At 40.0% G+C, this 22,331-nt stretch overlaps 1 protein-coding gene across 2 annotated transcripts in view; it reads right to left on the bottom strand.

The window, feature by feature from the left end:
* Positions 1-22,002, bottom strand: part of wu:fj29h11 (uncharacterized) — a 38,104-nt gene extending 16,102 nt beyond the window's left edge. For both annotated transcript variants that reach the window (XM_053341990.1, XM_053341991.1), the window contains exons 1-28: positions 21,039-22,002; positions 19,997-20,195; positions 19,519-19,892; positions 18,030-18,155; positions 17,742-17,939; positions 16,881-17,021; positions 15,431-15,691; positions 13,832-14,012; positions 13,577-13,743; positions 13,351-13,494; positions 13,083-13,261; positions 12,125-12,297; positions 11,809-12,033; positions 11,622-11,731; positions 10,686-10,904; positions 9,482-9,608; positions 9,149-9,371; positions 8,910-9,057; positions 8,481-8,658; positions 8,189-8,366; positions 7,695-7,821; positions 7,489-7,608; positions 6,827-6,977; positions 6,627-6,739; positions 5,087-5,237; positions 4,592-4,840; positions 3,816-4,028; positions 58-239 (exon numbers count right to left, since the gene is read on the bottom strand). In XM_053341990.1, the coding sequence (XP_053197965.1) occupies positions 58-239; positions 3,816-4,028; positions 4,592-4,840; positions 5,087-5,237; positions 6,627-6,739; positions 6,827-6,977; positions 7,489-7,608; positions 7,695-7,821; positions 8,189-8,366; positions 8,481-8,658; positions 8,910-9,057; positions 9,149-9,371; positions 9,482-9,608; positions 10,686-10,904; positions 11,622-11,731; positions 11,809-12,033; positions 12,125-12,297; positions 13,083-13,261; positions 13,351-13,494; positions 13,577-13,743; positions 13,832-14,012; positions 15,431-15,691; positions 16,881-17,021; positions 17,742-17,939; positions 18,030-18,155; positions 19,519-19,892; positions 19,997-20,195; positions 21,039-21,983 (5,802 nt within the window). In that variant the 5' untranslated portion in view covers positions 21,984-22,002. The remainder of the gene's footprint in view (positions 1-57; positions 240-3,815; positions 4,029-4,591; positions 4,841-5,086; positions 5,238-6,626; positions 6,740-6,826; positions 6,978-7,488; positions 7,609-7,694; positions 7,822-8,188; positions 8,367-8,480; positions 8,659-8,909; positions 9,058-9,148; positions 9,372-9,481; positions 9,609-10,685; positions 10,905-11,621; positions 11,732-11,808; positions 12,034-12,124; positions 12,298-13,082; positions 13,262-13,350; positions 13,495-13,576; positions 13,744-13,831; positions 14,013-15,430; positions 15,692-16,880; positions 17,022-17,741; positions 17,940-18,029; positions 18,156-19,518; positions 19,893-19,996; positions 20,196-21,038) is intronic.
* Between the last annotated feature and the right edge of the window lie 329 nt (positions 22,003-22,331).

Here is a 22,331-nt window from a genome sequence, read left to right as displayed (position 1 = left end):
ATTTTGACACAGATGGACACACACTGGATGCAGTGCATGTACAGTGTGCTGCTGTACCTTCCATTTGTTGTTCTGTATTGAAGGGTAGATGTGCTGCTCCAGCAGCTCCTGAGGCTCCAGTTCATGAACGCCGAGTTTTCTCAGCAGCTCTCGAACCTGCTGACTCTCCAGAGGATCCACACAGCTCAGCAGAGAGGGGTGGACCACGCTCACATCCTTGTACAGGGCAGACAAAGGTCCTGTACACAGACAGAGGCGACATATTAAAACCAGCCTAAAATATAACACTTGTAACCCAGTGTCACATAAATGCAACATATTTAACTTTGTGGCAGTGGGTTTTGTTGCAGTGTTGTTGATTGTTGATGTTATTTCCACTAATACAATGTAAAGGTTGTTAAAGATATTTGTATAGTGAGTGGAGGAATTTTGATTGAACATTTTAGTATCTATATTAAGCATGTAATGTCCGCCTTAAAGAGAAGCAGACGACTGCAATCAGTTTTGAGGTTGACATTTTTTCTCACTATGGTGAGGATTTAGGGAACATAAAATTCTTGGAATTTTAACATGCTAATACAATGTATATTGTGTATATGTATGTCTATATTTGATTTGATGAATACATATTTGCAGTAGAATATACTGAAAAGAATTTTACATCAATGAAACATTATAAACAAAGAAAACAGAAAAGAAATATTTCACATGGACATAAAACTACATTTAAAAAAAAAGTGTTTACATAACGTTACAACATTGCCAAAAAGTGAATAGGGCTCAGATTGACATTACGGATATGTGGAGCTCGGACATAAAACATTAAAACATATTCAAATGTTAAAAACTACAGATGGCAATCTCAACACTGCATCGTCTGTTTCAAAATTGTCTTTTAGGACAGTAGATTAAACAGTCTAACTGCTGTCTATAGAGTTGATTATTATATCCGTATATATATAATGACATATAGACACACACCTAAAAATGTGTTGCCAAAGAGCCTCCTGTGACCTATTTTTCTACAGGCAGGCATCTGAAAGAGCGTTTCCCCACTGATCTCTGTACTGCTCAATATTTCAGAAGAACACCATGTTTAACTCGGCTGTCTCTCTGAAGCTATCGCATACATCTCTGCACACTTGACTTCACCTTTAAGCACAGCTCCAGGTTTGTGTCACACACTGAAACTCAAACTACACTCTGTGGCCTGAGAAGCATCCTGAGTCAAGCTGTGTATCATTTCCTGTCTGCTTTCAAACCATTTGTTTATTTCTTTCTTCATTTTGTGTTTTCAGTAGGGTCACATGTACTTGAAGATTGGCTTTTCAGGCCTGACAACGTGCTTACAGAGAATTTGCGATACTTTAGCTTTCTTCGTTTTGCATAACTGCTGCTACATACTTATTTTAAGATATATACAAGTGATTTAGTGTTCCATTTCTATAAAATTGGGGCACTCAGAGATTAAAAAAGAATGGCTCCAAAAAATCCTACATTTCTCAGCTTGCATCTTTCATTAGACCCTCCCTGCATGCTAAATGCTGCATGCTGCCAAGTTTGTTACAGTATGCAAGTTAGTTTCTGTGAAAACTATGTAGTCCTTAAGTCCAAGCAAAGGTAAACTTGATTTTCCAGAGGTTTGCAGTTCTTAAGTTGAGTAAACTTAATTAGCGTAAAATATTTCTCCTTAAAATGTTCATTTAGTGATGAAACTATAGCTTCATCATAGTTGGAAGAAATGTACAACTATTTTAATATTCAGTTAATTGTTTGGTTGTTTGTTTTATTTCATTATTCGTCAAAAAGCAGAACTAAGAGTCTACAGTCATGCTAGCAGCTCTGTGAGAATGTGCTGACTCACAGTAGTGTTTTAAATTAAATACTAACGTTAGCATAACAAGCTCGCAATGGCAATGCTAACAGGTTTTCATTTTTTTCATTTTGACCATTTAAGTTGAGCTTGTTAGCATGCTAACATTTACTAATTAGCACTAAACACAAAGTACAGTTGAGCTCAATGTGAAAGCCAAATTTTGCTGGTATTTGGTCAAAAAGAAAAATGGTGGACAAATTAGAACACTGACCTGATATAGTAGGTCAAAAAGTCACTAATAGTAAAAGAGTGGTGTTAGACAAGTCAGGGGATAAGAAGAGTTGTTGCAGTCTATTCTGAGGGGATTATGAATATTTTAACAAAATTTCATGGCAATGCATCCAGTAGTTCAAATATTTCAGTGTGGAGCAAAGTGATGGACCAACCAAACTACACTGTTAGCACTAGAATTATGCTGCTAATGTTTATACATACAAATAATAAAGAAATTAATTAAATTATTTCAGCATTTCAAATGTGAGGGTTTTTTGCTTTCTGTTTTATATTACTGTAAATTTAATATATGTGTGATTTAGGCTGTTTAGACAAAAGAAACATTTTGAAGATGCCACTTTAGGCTGTGAGAAACTGTGAGAAACTGTGATATTTTATCAACCAAATGATTAATCCATTGATTTAGATTAACAGATGAATTAACACAGAAAAAAAAACATTAGTGCCAGCCCTATATTTGATGAACAAATACCACTGAATTAACACTGCCATTAGAGTAAGTTAATAATTAACTATATTGTATTTGCCTGACCAGATCTTATTATTATTATTTCTGATGCTCTTGTGAAGCAGTGGAGTGAGATGATAAAGAGGTAGAACAATAAAAGAGGGTAAAGCAGAACCAATTCTGAGTCCTATAAAATCATTTTGTGCTGCTCATAAAGACACCAAAACACTGACACTACATCATTATTAAATCCAGCCAACTGCAGTGGTGAGATGCTTACATCAGAGTGTGAAAATCAATTATTCAAGCCTGCCATTCTAAACCTTTTCTTTGGCTACTGTTTTTGTATGCGATGACGCATAGCACCGGTGGCTTCTATGTGTGTGTGTGTGTTCTGATGTGAGTGTTTTGCTTATTCTTAGAGAAAGGTGAAGCCTGTCATACACCTACGACTCTGCCCCGACTGTCTGTGAAGGTGCTGACTTCTAAAAAGGACAGAAGCAGCTGTTGACGCAGGTCCTTTCAGAGACAAACACAGCCTCTGTTTCTGTAACGCAAAGTTTGAGTCCGCTCTGCAGCCTGAGTTACACTGTCAGAGGATCTTCAGTGAAAAAGAATACCAGGTAATTCAAAGTGCTATTTTTATTTATACTGTTATGTATCACCATCACTCTCAGCCTCTGCAAGTATTTCACTGCTGAGCTTTCGGAGCACAGATGGAGAGCTGTGCATGTGCACCTCTCCCCATCACCAGGGTGATACATATTTATCTGTTTTTAGTTTCCTACATCAGTTTATCACATTTTTGGAAACTGGAAACCTGTGAAACTGTACTGGCCTATATTCAGACTGCCTGGATTTAGCACATACACACCCATCAATTCTTTGCTCTTTGTTTTTTTTGTTTTTTTTTTACATTTTATTCTGTATGCACTTGACAACATTTCATCCACTAATGGGCTACCTCAGGTGAAGGTGAGGGTGTGAGTACACTTGCATGCTGGACCTATTTTTAATGGGGATGTAGTGTTGTTCTTGGTGATTTATCATATCCAACAGAACCTGTGTCCCAAGCTATGAAAAGAAAAACTGTAATGAACTATTGTTTTCCTTTAAAAGTATAGATGCAGGTGTACTCAAATCCTCACCTCAGGGGGGGGGAATATATTATTATAACACTGTATAATAATATATTCTTGCAATAAATAGTTTTAGTTGAATAAATAGTTTCACAATACACTGAAGTTATATAATTACCAGTCTGAGCCACGGATTTCTTTTTCTTGGTCTTGTTTTCCTCCATTGGAAAGAACACTCCTTCCCCATTCAGTGCCACCAAACGTCCGTCAGCCAGAGGGATTATGGGTAGATCCTTTAGACTCTGCAAGATGGAGTCCAGTTCTCCATAGCCCTGCTCCATAGCTCGGAAGTTACAAACCAGCAGCCTAGCTAGCTGACGCAGTCCACTCTCTAGAAGACAGACAGAGGCTTGTTGTCAGTCACTGTAATGTATATTATATTACATGAAAATGAGTCAGGTTTTAAATATTACAACATAAAAATCCATGAGTAGCTGTGTCAGGCTGACCTTTCAGTGCATTAAAACCATTGTGTTGTTTTGCAAGAGCACTGATCAATTAATCAATATCCATATTGCTTTGATGAGCAATTTGAGTGATTATTCTTAAATGTGGTTTCCAACCATGATGTTTCACCCAGAAACAATGTTAATGAAGCAAATTGTAGTAGCATATAGTCACTTTACTGTGTTCATATATGATATAGGTAATTTTTCCTCATTAATTCACAATATTATACAGCAAAGTGTCCCAAAATCTATATACCAGATACATCTATTATGCTAGATACAACAGCATCCATGTTTCTATCTTTTGTATTCTACATCTCCACAGACCCCTCTATGGTAACACATGCACCCTCATAATAAAACTAAAGTCATCCCTGCATAACAGCTCCTGTGTTTTTGCAGTGAACACACACCATCGTACTGTAATGCCCCCTGATGAACACACCTGAATGGATGCTTCCTGCTCTCATCAGCTCCTTGGCCATGGCTGTGGTTACCGTAGTAACGTCGGACCCCCTCAGGTATCGGACCCCCAGGTGAGAGAGCAGGGAGGTGGGCGGGGCGGGACTCAGCCCGGGATGTAGATAGGACAGAGACAGATGCCTTTCGAGCTCGTCTCCTCCAATCACGTCTCGGATCACGGTGTCCTGACAGACGGCCACTTGGGACGGCAGCTTGTACACAACCTTACCATCTGGGGGAGAGAGAGAGAGAGAGAGGGGGCTTCCATAATGTGGCTGACACAGACACAGACACAGTGCAGCTATTTACATCAAGTGCTTTTGGCCACTTTTCACATGTTGGCAGGAAATGAGAGACAAACACAAACTGTAGACTAGACACACATTTACTGAGAGTGACACACAGAGTTTTACAGTCACTAACTACATAGAAAGAGGTGCCTTTTTGCTTTCTAGTTCAATGCTTTAAAGTTAAATACCTGAGCTGAGGGTAGGCAGGAAGGCCTTGCCCTTGAGCAGCTGAATAATCTGCCCGGCAACAGGCTTGAAGAAGTCCAGCACTTCGTCAGGGAGGGGGATAAACTGCAGGAACTGGCAGAGGCCCTTCATCCCTCTGAACTCTGGATGATTCTGGAACAAAGAGCACATCTGACATTAGTAGATTCAAAGAAAAAAACAACAGTGAAGGACTAGTTCTCGATGACTGCAGTATGTTATGTCCACATCAACTGCAAGAGAGTGAGACCTTTGTTTGAAACAGGCTTATATAAAGATATAGAGATAGGTCTGTGTTTTTAATATTCAATCATATTTCAGTAATATTCCTATTTTAATTTGCTGTTACTGCTATTTCCTAATAATGCAACAACTCAACACTTTCTGTTGTACTTTCTACTCAATTACATTTATTTGACAGATTTAGTTAGTTTTAATTTTAGTTTTTTTTAATATAACAAGCTTTTAAAATACAACACATTGTTAAAGATGAAACCAGAGGCTTCCAACCTTTTTGGATTGCGACACCTTACAAAAAGCAGTGTGTAGTTGGCATCAAATATCAGATGTCTTCAAGTTGTTAACAGCTCCACCAAATAGTGATTTTTTCCCTCTAAACTTCTCACATGGTTTCATTTCAATAAATGTCCAATTGATCCAATATTTCACAGAAAATCAAAGATTAGAGAAGAAGTCTGAAAACAGATTTGTGTATCACAACTTTGTATTTCTTCTTTCCTCTCTCATTAAGCATCTCCCCTGTTGCAAGACTGTAGTCTCTAACAGCAACATTGTCTTCATTTACTAATTATTTCCTATTATTTCTTTCCATTTTGTCATTCCACAGTCGCTACTATCAATGAAACTTAGATATGCATTTCAAAATAAAAGCTTTTAATTGGCTCAAATCATAGTAATCCTTCACATTTTAACTTCAATCAGCTGAAAGGAAGTGTTTTTTTTTTATTTATTACTCAGAAAGAAAACAGTAGGGTAGAAGCTATTTGAATTAATTAGTGAATGAAAACAGATTGGTAGTTATGGCATAACTGTTAAATGTTTCATCCCTCCTCGATGTTTTCCACTTTTCTACTTGTCATATTTTATGCTTTTTCAGACTACGCCTTAATGAGTTGCATTTTTTTATGTCATCTGTTTGCCTCTCTTTATTTTGACTGTAACTAATTGTCTTTTAAATAATCTGAATTCCTTGTAGTGATTGTTAAAAGTTATATTTGTCAAGAGAACTTCCTGAATGTATGGAGAAACACTCTCTGATTGAGGGTATCTCAAAGGACAGCTATGGACCCCCCTCCATACCCAAACTCAATCTACTAGCCCACTTCCTTCCTCTTTCTGTTTTGAATCATATCTAGCATTTCACATTGCAGTAGATGACCCTGTCTGTTATGTTTGTTTTGTGTATTTGTGTTTGTATAAAAAAGTATTGCTAAAATAATAAAAACACAGTCAAGTCTGTTCTTCTGATTGAATTCATTGAAATCACGGCAGAGCTCATCTTACAGTGAACACTTCCATGGCCTGGAGGAAGAGTTGTGGGATCTCAGATCGAAGCCACTGGTTCCACGAGCTGTCCCTGTCCACATCCTCCCGAGAAGAAGGGATGTCAAAGTCACCTAGGAGAAGAAAGGAGTTTAAGTATGAGTGCAGACAAAGTGTGTGTCATTAATTCGGATGCTCTAACGTCTAAAGTGCTATTTCACCTTGGATGATAAAGCGGAAGCCAAAACTGCGAAGGGGCAGGTAGGCGAAGACGGGCTGTTTCTCAGGCTGGCACACGATCTCACTTCCTGTGTCGTTAGTGCCGAGCTGGAATGCCAGGGCGAGCTCGGTCGACTCCACGTCCTCTTTGATCTTTTGGGGGGGGAAATAATCAGTGTCGACACAGATACACAGCAACTCTCAGAAAATCTGACTTCTTAACGCTGCGGCTGTCAGAAAAAAGATCAAATATGAACTGGGGAGCGGAGCGTGTCAGTTCTTCTGTTACATAACCTAACTGCAGGTAACGTATAGCTGCCGCTGGGAGAAGAGAGAGACATCTGCAGAAGAAAGAGTAGCAGGGATCATAGAGCAGTTTGAGCCTGACAGATGATTAGAATCTGTTTGGGGTTTATGTTCTCCTGGATCTTTTTTTTTTGTTACATATACTTGCTGGATGTCGGAACCAAAATCCCTTCCTAATGAGTTGAGTTTTCCGGCTAGATGCAGACTTTTAGGGAGGAACATTCACGTGTCAGAGAAATACTGCAATAAATTTTAATCAATCCCCAGGAGTGACGGAATGAGGAAAGAGACGTCAACTTCTGATATTTCCAGATATGATAACGGTGACAGTTTCGAAATGAGAGGCATTTTGCGTTACCTTCTTGGGCTGCAGAGTGGTTTTAACAACAAGCCAGCGTTCGATTCCCTCTGTGTGCTCCACCTCTAACACGTTGTGGCTCAGGTCTTTACGAGTCATTGTCACGTGACGCTTCTCGCTCTGCGAGGAAACAAGTGATTCTTTAATGTTTGTTTTGCTTATTTGCACCTGTGGGAATGACTTTCAAAAAACTGCAAACACGAAACCTGATTGTAGATGGAGATGGAGCGCAGGCGGTGCAGGAAGAGCAGCAGGGAGGGGTGCACATCGTGGAACAGGTTTCGGGTCTGGTGGCTCTCGGAGCGCAGAGGGAGGGAGATCTTGGTGGTCCAGCTGAGGAGAAAAACACGAGAGAACAAATGTACTGTTGCTCTAATGTGACAAACACTCTGCTGCTTTAAAAATAGATACGTCAGTGGGTTTCTTCTTCTTCTGCTCTGCTGAGACATCTCCAGAGGCTGTTATGGAATACACACTATTAAAGTGTAAATATGCTGGATGTGTCACCGCTCTACAAAATGTTAGCAGGCAGCTCTGAGAGTCATATATTTAACTAAATCTTCTACCATTTATTCCTTCAGACACTTGGGATGTATTAATATTTATACCGTTAGCTACTGTAGTTGCTACAAATATAATCAACTATATATGAAAATGATGGATAGACTTGTGAAATCTGAAATATGATGTTTGTTCTAACCTTTGCTGGTTAAAGTCCTTGAGCTGTGCTTCCACAGGCCTCTCATCTTCAGTCCAGTGGGGGAGGATGTATCCCATGGGGCCGCAGGTCTTGTTGAAGTACAGATGGAAGCCATTGGAGTGGATCTCAGGACAGTCTGTGACTTTAAACACGGACTTGAAACCGATGCCCTTTTGTCCTGTGAGACGAAATCAGCATCATTAAATAACCCATGACCCACAGATAACAGGAATAAGATGCTTGAATACCAGGTTCAAACAAATTCAAGTCATAAAATCATATGCATACTGACCGATGTATCCATATTTGTGTTTGCCCTTGGTGCTGCGACCCACATCACAGATGGCCCTGATGTTCTTCTCCTGGAAGCCGGTTTCATTGTTGAGAACGGTGATGCAGTCCTTCTCCACCACGAACGCCAGCGCTGGAATGACCCCAGCTTCCGAGGGGTAACTGTTGTCATCAGCATTCTACAATAGGGAAATATGAGAATAGAGTTCAACATAGTTAGAAATATTTAAAATCAAACTGTAACCCCTTAAAATTCAGAAGTGTCATCTTTTATTCTAATCACGAAATCACAGCTGTTTCTTTTTTTTTAACGGAATACTTGGGATGACCCTTCACATATATTTCACCATCTTAATAAATATGGGTAAATAAATACTGCAAAGTTGAAAAGTAAAGGTGTTGACGTGGTGTAAATGTAATAAAAACCCACCTGAATGAGTTCCAGAACAAAGTGAGTGTCTTTGCTGTAGAGTTCGGTGGACAGGCGGTCCAAGCTTCGTCCCAGCCTGTCTTGGTGGACCTGCATCAGCTTCTGGCCTTCAGCATTCAGTTCCACACCGATTCCAAACTCGTTTTTCCTGTGACAGACAATAAATAAGAAGAAACTTTTTTAGGCTAACGAAACGGCACATTTTTTACTTTGTAACTTTGAGGAGAATGATTACAAACCTGATCTCCTCAATCAAGGCTCTATGGAGATCTAATGTGGTCTCTGATTGGCAGACTGGAGTCTCATTTTCATTGGAATCAGACAGTTCTGACTGTTCTTCGCTCTGTCCGCCTTCAACTTCGCTGCTGACGTCCGATGTGTCTCCGTTTGGCACTGAGGCAAACTCATACAGCTCCTCTCCATCCTCTTCCTCCTCCACCTCTTCTTCATGCTCACCGTTGACTACAAGAAAATATTTAACAATGTAAGAAAGTTGGAAGCTGACAAAAGCATTAAGACAGATGATTTACATTTTGCTTAACTTTTTTTTTTTTTGCTGAATTTTGAATTACCTTGCTGTAGACTGTGGTTGAGCTGGGAGGAGGCAAAGCTGGTGTCCATGATGTTATCCTCCAAATACTCGTCTTCACTCATGTTCAGAGCTGACAGACTGCTGCTCTCAGAATCTATCAAGTTAGACTGAAGTCACAAAAATAAGAGAGTGTTAGAAACCAAGTTCACCAGGACCAGAAGACAAACGAGAGAGAGGAACATGACAGTAGATATGACAGGGCTACTCATTATACTGTAAATTCTCTAATAGTACATTTTGTTAAGCTCTCAAAATAAATCTTTACACTTCCTCCTGAGTTTTCCCAATAAATGTTTTGCAGGGTTCCCTTTTGTGAAACACATCAGGAAGCATTGAATTAGCTGAACATCAATCAGGAGTGCAACAAAAAGGAAGCGACTGGAAACAAGTAGGTTTTAAAAAACAAAGAGAAACTTGGTGGTGAGCTTAACATGATTGTTGATGGGATTAATGCTGGTGAAATAGACATTATACCAAATTAATATTGTGCTTTAATGACGTAGGCTACAGGTAATTCCACCCTCATCAATTGTTTTTTGCCCGACCTTTATTAGCTACCTGCCTTTATTCGAATATCACCTTTTATATGAGAATTACTTCTCTATACTGCCAATGTGTCTCTTTAGTATTTAACAACCATATATGAAACTTAAACGTCATTTCTCATACTGTTTGAAAAGCTTCACTTTGCTATAACTCTGAAAAATAACCTTGAACAGTATGACATGATGTCTTTTGGTGGTTTAAAAGGGATGGAATTAGCTGTAGCCCACTTCATCAACTCACATTGTTAATTTGGTATAACGTCTGTTTCACCAGCATTAATCCTATCAACAGTCAGCGTTAAACTCACCACTCTCCCGTTCCTGTAAGTGTTGTATGGTTGTACAGTGGTTTTCTGTCATTGCATTCTTTGACTGATTTTTGTATTAATTAAATTGAACTTTCTGTAGGTGCTGCTATATTATTATTACCCTTTGTTTAGCCACAATGGTTAGTATGGCTCATCTTTATTCCGCTGATGCTGGAGCTCAAAATGTAAAAAAAAGACACCCTATGAATCAGACCTTTATGTCATCGGCAGATATCGTCAACAAGTGTATAGGGAGCACACAGTTTGATATATGACTCGTCCAGTCTGATCCGAGCACTGCTTTTTTTCTTTTTTGGACTTGTATTCTGACCTTGATATGGTCCACAGGTGCTGGTGTGTGCACACTGATGTGTTGGATCTGTGGCGAGGTCAGCTTTTTCTGATAGTCTTTGATCCAGTCCGTGATGCCCATGACGATGCCGAGTCGGTGCAGGCAGTTCATGTGCTTCGGGTCGGACTGGGCCACGGCCATCAGGACTTGTTTGGACTTGGCCTGCCCCAAGACGCGGGAGAAAGGCTCCAAAAACACCTGGAGGTCACATTCAAGAACATAAACAACATTTCTTAATCAGAGCTACCACAGAAAAACACTTCTTTTTAGATTTTGGTCATGCAAACTATGTTGTAGTGAGTCTATAATGACCAACAATTCAAGAAGCCGCTGCATCTATCTGGCCAGACTGGCTTGCTGTAAAAATCAGTGGTTGGCATGACAACTGGAAAACTGATATCAACCACCTCCTCAGCAATTTAGGTTTAGCAGATTCAATTCACAGGCTAAATCTGCCCACTCGTTTGGTCATGGCAACACTGAAATGTTGCTTTTTTGTTTGTTTGTTTGTGAAAAGCTGTGCACCATCTGTTTGCCAGAGATGAATGTTTCCTAATTACACAGTCTGAGCCCTGACACAGAAATGTGCGCAAAAACATCATTATCTATAGAGTCCAAGCTTAAATAGCATGGTTTCTGGATAGCTGGGTGTAACGGCTAATGATGCTATCCGCCTACTGGTTTCTGAGCGGAGCCTAAAATGCGTAGATTATTATTAAAAGCACCAATTAGATTGCAAGTAGATGAGGGTGGCTCCAGGATATCAGAGCTAGAATTATTATTTTCCTGTCGAGCCTTTTTTAAGCAGCAACATCCACTTGGATTATCTATCCTTGCTGTCGACTTCTCACCAGAAATAATGCAAGGGATATGACTTCATCCTGTGATCTACACGAGGAAGGCCGTGCCACTGACCTGCTGCAGAAGAGCTTGGCATGTTCTGGTGGGGATTCGTGTCAAACACCCCAAAAGGAATTTGGCCACCGTGGTGTAACACGACACGTCCTCGTCAGCCCGGGACAAATCTAAGAAAGACAAACGCTTATTTGTGAAATCTGTGAAATAAATTTGAAAGGATCTCGCAGCCCTGTCGCATCTCTACCTTCTTTTGCCACAGCTGCTGCCAGGGAGCTCTGCATGTGGTTGGCCAGGAGGGCTGTGGGGGCGTTGTCGATCCCGTCAGCGACCACCATGGATACCAGGTGACCGGCTGTGCCGATGGGGTCGAGGGTCGAGGCGGCGCTGGAGAAATACTTGTCTCCTGTGTGCGTGGTGATCCTGAGCAGCAAACCTGGTATCACCTCCAGAGCAGCCAAACCTGTATCGGCTGTGTTGTGAGGAAATAAACAGTTAAAAATACTGAATACTGAACATGATCAACTGTAGTATACATGATCTATAACAGAAAGTCACTCTACCTGCGTTTCTTTCGATGAAATCTTTGAGGGCACCATGAAGGGGTTTGAAGATGAGCTCCCATTGGCTCCACTGACTTAAATCTTCCAGCAGAGGGCAGGAGAGCAAGCTGGCCAGGGCCTGGCTCTTGGACATCTCACCTAGGCACCCTACTGCCCCAATCCCACCTTCAGCACTGTTCATGGGAAGGATGTGAAAGACAAGAAAACAGAGATGAGGATGGAAGTGGAACAGAGTCGTAGCACTACATCTCAGTGAGGAACAACTTATTGTGTAAAAGGAAGCTATTCTAGTGGATCTGCATTTCCCAGTTCCATCTCACAGCCCATCAAAAACATGACGTCCAATTTGACATCACATTTTCTACTCTTTTAACTCAACAGTTCTCCTCAGATTCAAGTCCTAAGAGGACTTTATTGTCAACCAATCCATATATACTATAAGCACACAGTGAGGAAAATTAATCATTTCTCTAGGGCCAATGGTTTAACATTTAATATTTAACCTGTGCAATTGGGCTGGCAACATAAAGTGCAAAGACAAGACAAACCAGACAAAACAGTGTGGAAAGAAGACAAAAAAGAGTAGAAACAATTAAAAACTATGCAAAAACAAATGAAACAGTCAAAACTGTGGAAACAAGACTAAACAGTGCAGAAACAAGACATGACAGTGCCAAAACAAGTCAAAACAGTGCACAGGCAAAGCAAATTGTACTAAGACAAAACAAGAAGACAAAAACTTAAAAAAACTGTTCAGAAACAGTACAAGGGCAAGACAAAAACTAAAGTCAGTAGAAGGGTTTAAGATGTAAACATGACTGAAGTGATAAACATTTGATCAGAATGGCTGTGGTAAACTAGATGTTCTGTAAGTCGTGCATTTGTATTAGAATAGAGTTCAGTCCACTGTTGGAATGGTTTGTGGCAGAGGGGCTCCAAATGATAATGCACTGCTAACCTTGACTTGGCCTGTTTGGCAAACAGGGCTGATTCATAGAAGACTGGGCTCAGTCCTCCTCCAGCCAGATCTCTCTGGAGCTGGACAAGTCTGGCCAGCATCTGCAGAGTACCGTGGCCCAGGTCCCGACTGTCTCTGACCTTGTAGTGGGAACGCAGCGCAGACTCAATGTGGGAGAGCTGAGAAAAGGAAGATGGATGTTACCAATGCTCCTGAATATTTATACAAGAGAGAATCTTTCCACTTTTGTTCTTGTTTTTTGACTCACTTCATCTGGATCAGTGGAGGTTATGTTGCCACACTGTTTGATGAACTCAAACACGTCTTGTCTGCTGGGTCTGAAACCACTGCCTGCGAGGTCCATGCTGCTGCTGCTCAGAATCAAAGAAGAACCCAGTGCGTCCTGCAGCAGCTACACACAACCCAGAGATATATATTACACACTAGAATAAACACTGGGATAAATAACAGTAGAATAAAAAACTAACTCTTACCTGAATGTGTTTAACCAGGAAGTCCAAGTAGTTGCCTTGCTCTAAAGCAGGGAAGTCTTTGACCTGGAAGTGTTTGCTCAACTTCTTCTCCAGAGCGGCAATGTGGGCCAAAGTGATGGCCGAGTTGTGAGAGGACAGGTTGTCTTTCAGGTACTGCTTCACCTTGGCTGAGAGACACACATATTATTATTAGAAGGCGTTAGATAAGCTGATATGTTTGCAGACGATACTATAGTGTACATCCTGTACTGATACCTTCACTGGGCAGGGATGTGGCGGGTTTGTCCTCCTTTTTAGATTGTTGGTTGTTTTTGGGGGCCTTATCTTTGGCCACCAGGTCCTGTGGGACAGCCAGTGAGCCCCCACAGATTGCCAGCTGGAACAGAGCCCTCGCCAGCCGGTCGCCTGACACCTGCACCAGGAAGCTCTGGATGTGCTGGAATGGAAATAAACGGATGTGTCAGAGACGTGGTAATGATTGACATTATAAATAACTGTTGACTTAAAATGTATAGACTGTGTTTTATGTAACCTCAAGATGAGGCATCAAATGTAACTATTGTTAATTATTGCTATTCAAAGTTTTAGCTTTAAACAACATGCAACACTTCAGCCCAAGTGTCCATCTGTCTGTTCCTTTAAAATAAATAAAGGAATATGAGCACTGCCACATTATAAGAAGAAGAAGAAAGGAAAAAAAGAAAAAAAATGAAGACCAATGCATAAAAGAGAAAAAACATAGAATAAAAAATAAAGTAAAATAATTAAGAGAAAATAAATAAATACATAAATATAAGAGAAAAGGGTTTCATTTAAAGTTAAACTAGGTTAAAATAGATTTAAAAAATGAAATAAAAGAGATAATGTTTAACACAGGTTAGAAAAAGAGATTTAAAAGACAAAAACAGGTGTTATAGAATAAGTTATATAGTTATAAGTTATAGAATGATGATAAATATTGTAAACTTAGGATCAACTGGAATACTTTAGAAATCATAATCTGCACTGTATCTTTGATCCCAAATAGAGTTGATTTTACTGCATAGCCAGCTACAGTGTACTGTACTAGACTGTTACTACTGTAAGGATTTTATTTTGCAGGAGTGGCATAAGTTCACGTAACCCACATTACTCATTTTGCATTTTTTCCCTTTTTCTGTCAATTAGGAATGATTAGTTACTTTCACAGTGCTGCATTTATGCTGACTAACTTCCTGTGTTAGCATGGGACAGAGTTAGAAACGGACCTTTGTCACAGCATTTTTTATTTCCACAATGCTGCTGTGCATTTTTGATAAATAAAATATGTCCTATACTTATGTTTGCTTTTTTGTGCATTTTTCAGCTCCTCAATCTAAAAAGCTCTAGTTTACAATGATGTAGTAATCTAGACAATAATGTGCTTCAGATGATGATGAAAATGCCCATAATATCACACACAGTGTAAAGATAATCCCAGAGCATGTACAAGTGGGTGGCCCGTCAAGATGAGTCTCACCACAAATTTAATGTCTCACCAGTATTCAAAAGTTAAAATGAACTTTTTTTTCTTTCTCGCGCCTTCATTAAGGATTAAGAGATTATGAAGGGTGACATTCTGTTAATGAGTTCAGAACTGGAGAGCAGCTGCACAACTCCTTGTTCGTACTCTGTTATCGGCCTGCTGGCTCATGGTGGGAGGCTTAGTGGAATTAAAAGTCCGGCGCTCTAAAGCGGCAAATTAAGGACACAAAACTTGGGTGTCATTCCAAGAGCGTGACCGTTGAAGTCCCTATCAAGCAAAACTCTGCCACTGAGACAGCTCTTTTGATCTATCTGAGGAAGCATCGGATTCATAATTAGTCTGTCACCCACCTTGTTCATCTTGGGACTGAACACCCCTTCTGCATTGGTGAAGACCGCCAGCGCCACCTCGGCTGCTGACATGGAGACGTACTTCTTCCTAAGGTCCAAGTTGCCCGCGGCAGAGAAGGAAGCGACGCCTTGCACCGGCTCCAGCACGCTCTTCTTGATCTTCCTCAGACGCTCGTAGGTCTCCTCCTCCAGCTCTCTCTGGATGGCCTCCCTGGCCTGCTCCAAGATGGCGTGCTCGTTCCTACTCACCTTCATCAGAGTCTGGAAGGAACGGAGAATTAGTGTTAATGTTCATGTTGAGCTAGAAGTTTCGCAGTAAAAATGTCTAAATGAATGCCTAAAAAATGGAAATATATGTGAAATAAAAACAAAAACTATATGTAAAGTCTCATTCTACAAACCCACTGGAACTCACTACCTGAACACTTCAAATTTGCTGTACACTTCACCACTTCTTAATAGACTTCAGCAATGAAATCTGTGCTGTGTCTCAAATAGTTTTATTATTATTTTTAGATTATAGGGGCTGATGCCGATACCAATATCAATATAATGGGTGATAATGTACAGAATACATAAAGATGTGTAATGTAGGTTTTACAGTTTGACACTAAACTTTATTGTAGAAAGTGACATCAGAATGAGACAGTAAACTTCTCTTGGAATTTAATGATTATAATTATAGCTTATTATATAGAACCTGAATGAAGAAAAAAGATCAAAATATACATACAATGCTGCCTATACAACTTATATAATTACCGGTAAATACAATACATCTGTACATATCAGATTATCTATTCACTGATATCGATACATCTGTGATAGGTCAATATCAGCTAATAATATCGGTGGGCTCTACTCAAAACATACACAAAGTTGACTGTGGAACTATGGACACTATGGAATTGCACTCATAATAATGCACCCAGGTTGAATATCGTTGCATTATACATGTGTTTGTTGCACCGAGCACCACAAAGCCATCAGTAGGTTTCTTGGGTTAATTTAGCAGTCTATAATGATTTGATACCACAAACATTGACAATTAATGACAATTGAGACAACACTTACCTGTCGCAATTTGCTCACTACACTAGTAAGTACAGAGTGTACACAGTGTACTACACAGAAGTGTGTGATTTGAGACACAGCACTGTACTCATGTCTAGTTTTATGTGTTGTTCACTGTAACGTGTACCATGTTTAACTTTCTTTATCTTCTTTTTTTCCTGTGCTGGGTTGTATTTATGAAACAGCTGTTTGGTTTACCTCCTTTTTTTACTATTTTTTAAAACTATTTTAGTTTTTTACTTTTACAAAAGCTCTTCAAGGGATAGGTGTTGCAAGTTAGCGTTGTTTCAGCCTGTCTGTGTATAGTGTATCTGTCTCTATTAAATAAACCATAATACTCATAATAATCCCTCCATTAATAGGTCCTGACTCTTACCGATATGGGCAGCCCGACACTGTGTATCCTGATGCCCAGCTCGAAGGGAGACTCACAGTTGTAGTGGTCTGACAGGTACTTCATGAACTCAGCCAGGTCTACTTTGGGCTTGCTCTGCTTCTTCCTAAAAATGCGCAGTTGCTAAAACAAAGAAAATACAGTACAAACATTTAGGTGAAAACATTAGACTGAACTGGCATGCACAGAGTAACAAGAGATTTTGGGAAATTTCAGGAGTTAAACACTTCTCAGTTGTACAACTGATTAAGAGAAGGGAAAATGAAAAAAATCTCCCTTGGACATCTAATTTGTTGTGAGACTGACATGTTATTATGTTATTATTACCGTAGTTCAGAGATTAGTCCAGCTCAAACCAACTGTGATTTGGCAGTGACGCTGGATTTGTGAACACATATTTGACTGTGTATTGGGCACACATGTAACATTAAACACGCTTGTTGGAACAGCTAAATGATCCCTCTTGTAAGCCCTCTCTGTGCCAAACACACACACACACACACACACACACCTTGTTTTGCCACAGCGAACCTTCCAAATGAGTTTCTTTTTTTGGGGGGCTGATCTGTAATATTTTTAGTTCAAGGTTCTGACGTAGGTTGCCATAGCAACCTCAGCTACGTAGAGTTATGCTGTGTGGTGCCTTGAGGTCATTTGCATTATTTCACATGGCCTTCCTGGTTTCATTTGAATAAAACAGTAACACTATGCTGTCATAAACTGCAGCAGTAGAAGTATGTTTGTGTACTTTAAGCTGTGTAGATTAAAAAGTGTTTTTTTTTCACATCATTTACGATATACTTTAATTGACTAAATCCCTGTTACTGGCCATTTGAGTAATACCTTTAAGATGTCTGCTGTCTCGATCTGGTGAATATCATCGTCCTTGGTGTTGCCGTCGATCTTGAACATGCGGTGGACGAGGGGGAGTTTGCAGAGGGGGCCCAGGTTCAGCTCTTCGTAGCGCTTCTTGTCCTTCAGGCCGGCCAGTGATTGGCCCAGCTCGTAAAGAGTACAGATGGATGTCACTGCTTCAGTAGCCTGACAGAGAGAGGGGGGGGGGGACCTCAATAACAACCAAACTTCCAGATGAAAAGAAACAAGCTATTACAAGACTGCATGTTTGCTAACCTCTATGAACATGTTGATCTCTTTGACGAGATACTGCAGGTCTTTCAGAGCCTGAATCTTCCAGTGTTTTATCCTTGATGCCTCGAAGGAAGAAATCTGCATCAGCTTACACGCCCTGGATATCACCTGAGAGGTGTGGAAGGCAGAGAGAGGACAATGAGGAAAATGACACACACTGCAGATTCACACATAACAACATATATAACTGATATAATGTCAAATCTATACTTAGAATCTTTTCATTGGATCCACCTTCCTCACCTACATTGTCTTCTACTACTTGCCCAACATTTTCTCAGGTCACTTACTGAAAGTTCAACATGTCCGGTTGTTACATAACCTAATGGTCAATTAAGGCTATTGTTGGTTTATAGTTTTATAGCAATGCCTCCTGTAGAAAGGACAGGCAGTCTGACATTTGACTGTTCGTGATAAATGGCTATTTTAAGAAAATTATAGCTACTTCAACAGCATAAAAGCCTGAGTGAACATATTCAGAGATACCCTGAAGTGCTTTCTTGTCAAAGTAGTTGAGAAAATTGCGATCAATATCATGTCTGTACGCTTATTATTAACAGCAGGCACTATGGAGACAGTAAGAAAACACAAATTGTGGTTCAATGTGACTATTTTTCAGTCTAGTGTCACTAGCTGTCTGTTCATTGCAGCACAGAGTTAATGGTCCAGATGGATGACTCCTCCTGTAATATGACTCTCCATCAGAAACATGTCTGGCTCGGGGGCTGAACAGCAACAAAGAAATTGTTAGCATTAAGATGGCAGCCTCCTCGTTCCCTATTGATAAATCGATGGGTTCATAGTCTATTCATCAGCTAAATTAAATGAGGCTAGTACAGATACCATTAAGACTTGGGAAACTTATAGAGGCATGGAGCAAGACTGTATTCTCTAGATGATTTGTTTCTTTTACTTTATATTTAAATGTTACAAAATATTATATATACTTTTATGTATATTATAGGCATTTATGATTCTGTGTATTGTGTGTGTGTATATATATACATATATATATATATATATATATTATATACAGAGAGAGAAAAAAGATGGTGAGCAGTGAGGGAAAATGGAAAAATGTTTTCTGTGTATGCTTGTGTACACTGTCTGTAAATGTATACAATTGTTTATATGTCATATGAAGCTTATATATGTGCAACTATACATACTTAACATAAATGCACATAAATAATAAAATTGTATTATTAAAATTTTTTAAAATAGTATAAAGTCACCAAACTCCCTGTAAAACAACTTATCATACGAATGGAATAAACAAACAAGATATAATGTGTTAATTAGTCAAATTTAGAGGTGCTGATAGCTCGATTTAGCCGGTTCTCTCTGCTAATCTAATCTGCTGGCTCGAGTTTCATAATTAGGAAGATATTAATCTTCTTATGCCACTCTTGGCAGGAAATTTCCCAAATTGTCAAACTACTCCTTTAAGTGCGTCCTCTTTACCCCTCACCTTCTCTCTGGTGACCAGCTCTCCCTCTGAAGCGATGTCTCGTATCACATCCTCCATCAGGTTGTTGATGGTTTCGTGATCTGGGACCCTGTTCCCCCTCCTCCCCATGAGTTCCTCGTCGTCCTCCTCCATGGCCTCCACTGCCCGCACATTAGCTCCATGGACCTCTCTCAGCTGGGCGTAATAAGACTCCCTGAAGACCATGGTACTGCCCTCTTTCGGGGTTGCGTCTCTTGTTTTGCTCTTCTGCTCTTTGGTCACATCTGCACCCAGCGCTGGAAAGTCAGAGCCAATGAATAAGCTGGACGCAATGGGCTGCTGCTGCTGCTGCTGCTGCTGCTCTTTTCCAGGCTCTTTCATAAGATTTAGTGCTGCTGTGGATGGATATGTCAACATGTTTGTCTCAGAAATATTTATAGCATATGATGACAATTGATCAACTTTTATTGTATGAATCTATGTTTTCATGTTTGGCTACCTGTAGTTGTCTGCAATGGAGCAGTCACTCGATCTGCTGTCGTTTCAGGTTGAATCAGTGGCTTTTTAGAGCAAGACATTTCCCAGTTGTCATACAGAGACATGTACTGCGCAATAGGGAGCTCTTCAGCAAAGAGCCGAAAATAGCAAGTTTTCAGCTGGTCCATGGAAGGAGAAATCAGCTGGTACTTCTTCATCACCTAGAAAACATCAATAAACTTCAGTGAGTAGGTGGCTTACATACAGTAATGGTGACTGTAATGGTATAAGCTCAGTTTTTGAGTTTTATGAGATTAGAATAAATCAGAAGGCATAATGCACACATTCATGGATAACTGCATCCAGGTTATTAGCTTGATATAGTCAAGGTTTGTTTTCATCAGTGATATCTAAACTAAGCAACTTTATAGAATATAATTAGTTGAGAAAGACACAAAATACATTTAAACAATTTACTTACCCAACCTATTCAAATGTTTTTTGAGTACACATCAAAATGACAAGATCAAAAAAGTATGGGTTGGGTCCTGTAGACATTCGTTGTAACCATAATAGATAATAAATACCATGTCATAAAGGCATAAAGCTGGTAAGTGAGCCTACTGCAAATAGATTACAAATGTAAACTTGAACACGCCCTTAGAAACATCAGCATTACGTCAACTTTCCACACAATACCAACTCTATGATGAGCTATGCCAACTGGCAATGTCTGACAAGAATGGCAATTTTTAAACACTTAAAATTGAGACATTTGAAGCTGTTGCATTAAATGGCTCCAAAATGTTTCAAAGCAATGTGCTGAGAACCAACACTACTTTTATTTGCATCAGAAGAACAGTTGATGATTGGTTCTCAGGTGTTTCATTTAAAGCTTTAGGCGATTATTCCACACACTGTGAGGAACAAAAATTTAGCAATACGTTAAATTAGAATCGTTGCTTCACTGCCAAATTACTCAGCTGTAAATTAGAAACAAACACAAACAGAGAAAACAACCAAAATACAAATGAATCTCTCATCTGCATATTTGTTTGACTGACCTCTAAAACCCTCAGGTACAGTTGCTGTTGGGTCAATTTCTCAGCTGGCTTGGACCCGGTCAAGACAGGGTTAACAGTAAGAACTGGGGTGGAGAACAAAGAGGAGCCGGTGGTAAACAAAGGAGAACCTAAAAAGCTAAATGCTGATACAGGGGGAGTCGCCAGTTGCACAGGAACACTAGGGGTAGTGCTGCTCTTCTCAGTAGGTGCCTCAGTTCTCTGTGGTGTCGCAGGCCTGCTGCCCTCTGTCGCTTTTGCTGACGTCCCAGAACCATGCCGATTTCGAGGATGGTGGATCTTATGAAACACTTCTTCGCCCTCTACAACCAGATCCCCTTTCAAGGATTCTACCAGGTCGGAAATGGTTTTGAATCCCAATGAGGCTACGACCAGGTTGTGGTGGTATTTCTGGCTGTACGCTATCGCCACCTTCTTCAGGAGAACTCCATCTGGATGTTCTTTCATCATGGCCACTATATTTTCCTGAACATTCTCCATCTTCTTGCCGTCTCCTGGAGCTTTTGCTGATGCCCCAGCTCTAGCTTGACTTCCACTGTCCATGTGGTCCTTGTGAAACACCAATTCTCCCTTCACAACCAGATGCCTATCCAGAGACGCTACCAGGTTAGCTATGGAGTCGAAGTCCAAGAAGGATAAAGTCAGGTTCTTGTGGTATGTCTGGCTGTACAACACAGCCAGCTTTTTTATGGGGACCCCTGATGGGTGCTCCTTCACCATGGCCACAATGTTTTCCAGAGTTTCACGGCGTTGGCCTATATAAAACACTAGCTCCCCCTTCACAATGAGATCCCTATCCAGTGATGCTACCAGGCTAGCCATGGAATCGAAGCCCAAGGTGGATAAAGTCAGGTTCTTGTGGTAGGTCTGGCTATACAACACAGCCAGCTTTTTCAGGGGGATCCCAGCTGGGTGCTCTTGCACCATGGCCACTATGTTTTGCAGAACCTTCTCCATTTTCTGTAATGCTATCAGGAGAAGAAGAGACCAGCATTAGTAGGCAAATACTACAAAGCACTTTATTATACTGTCACTAAAAAGATGCATATAAGCCACTATTCATACAGATACACAGGGCAGGATCCTTTATGATATATAGAGGAGAAAAAGAGTATGGTACCTATATATTAGGCACCATACAATAATCAATATGAGGGTTTGTTTCTGGTAAATTGGCCAATAACAGCTTACTACAGATATAATATATTTTGTAACAGTGATACATGTTAGGGAAATTGCGATGAGAAGAAATAAAGAAACTTTGTATCATTTATT

The sequence above is a fragment of the Scomber japonicus genome, chromosome 20 (assembly GCF_027409825.1).
Source record: "Scomber japonicus isolate fScoJap1 chromosome 20, fScoJap1.pri, whole genome shotgun sequence".
NCBI classification, from domain to species: domain Eukaryota; kingdom Metazoa; phylum Chordata; class Actinopteri; order Scombriformes; family Scombridae; genus Scomber; species Scomber japonicus.
This window is presented reverse-complemented; position numbering and strand designations above follow the sequence as displayed.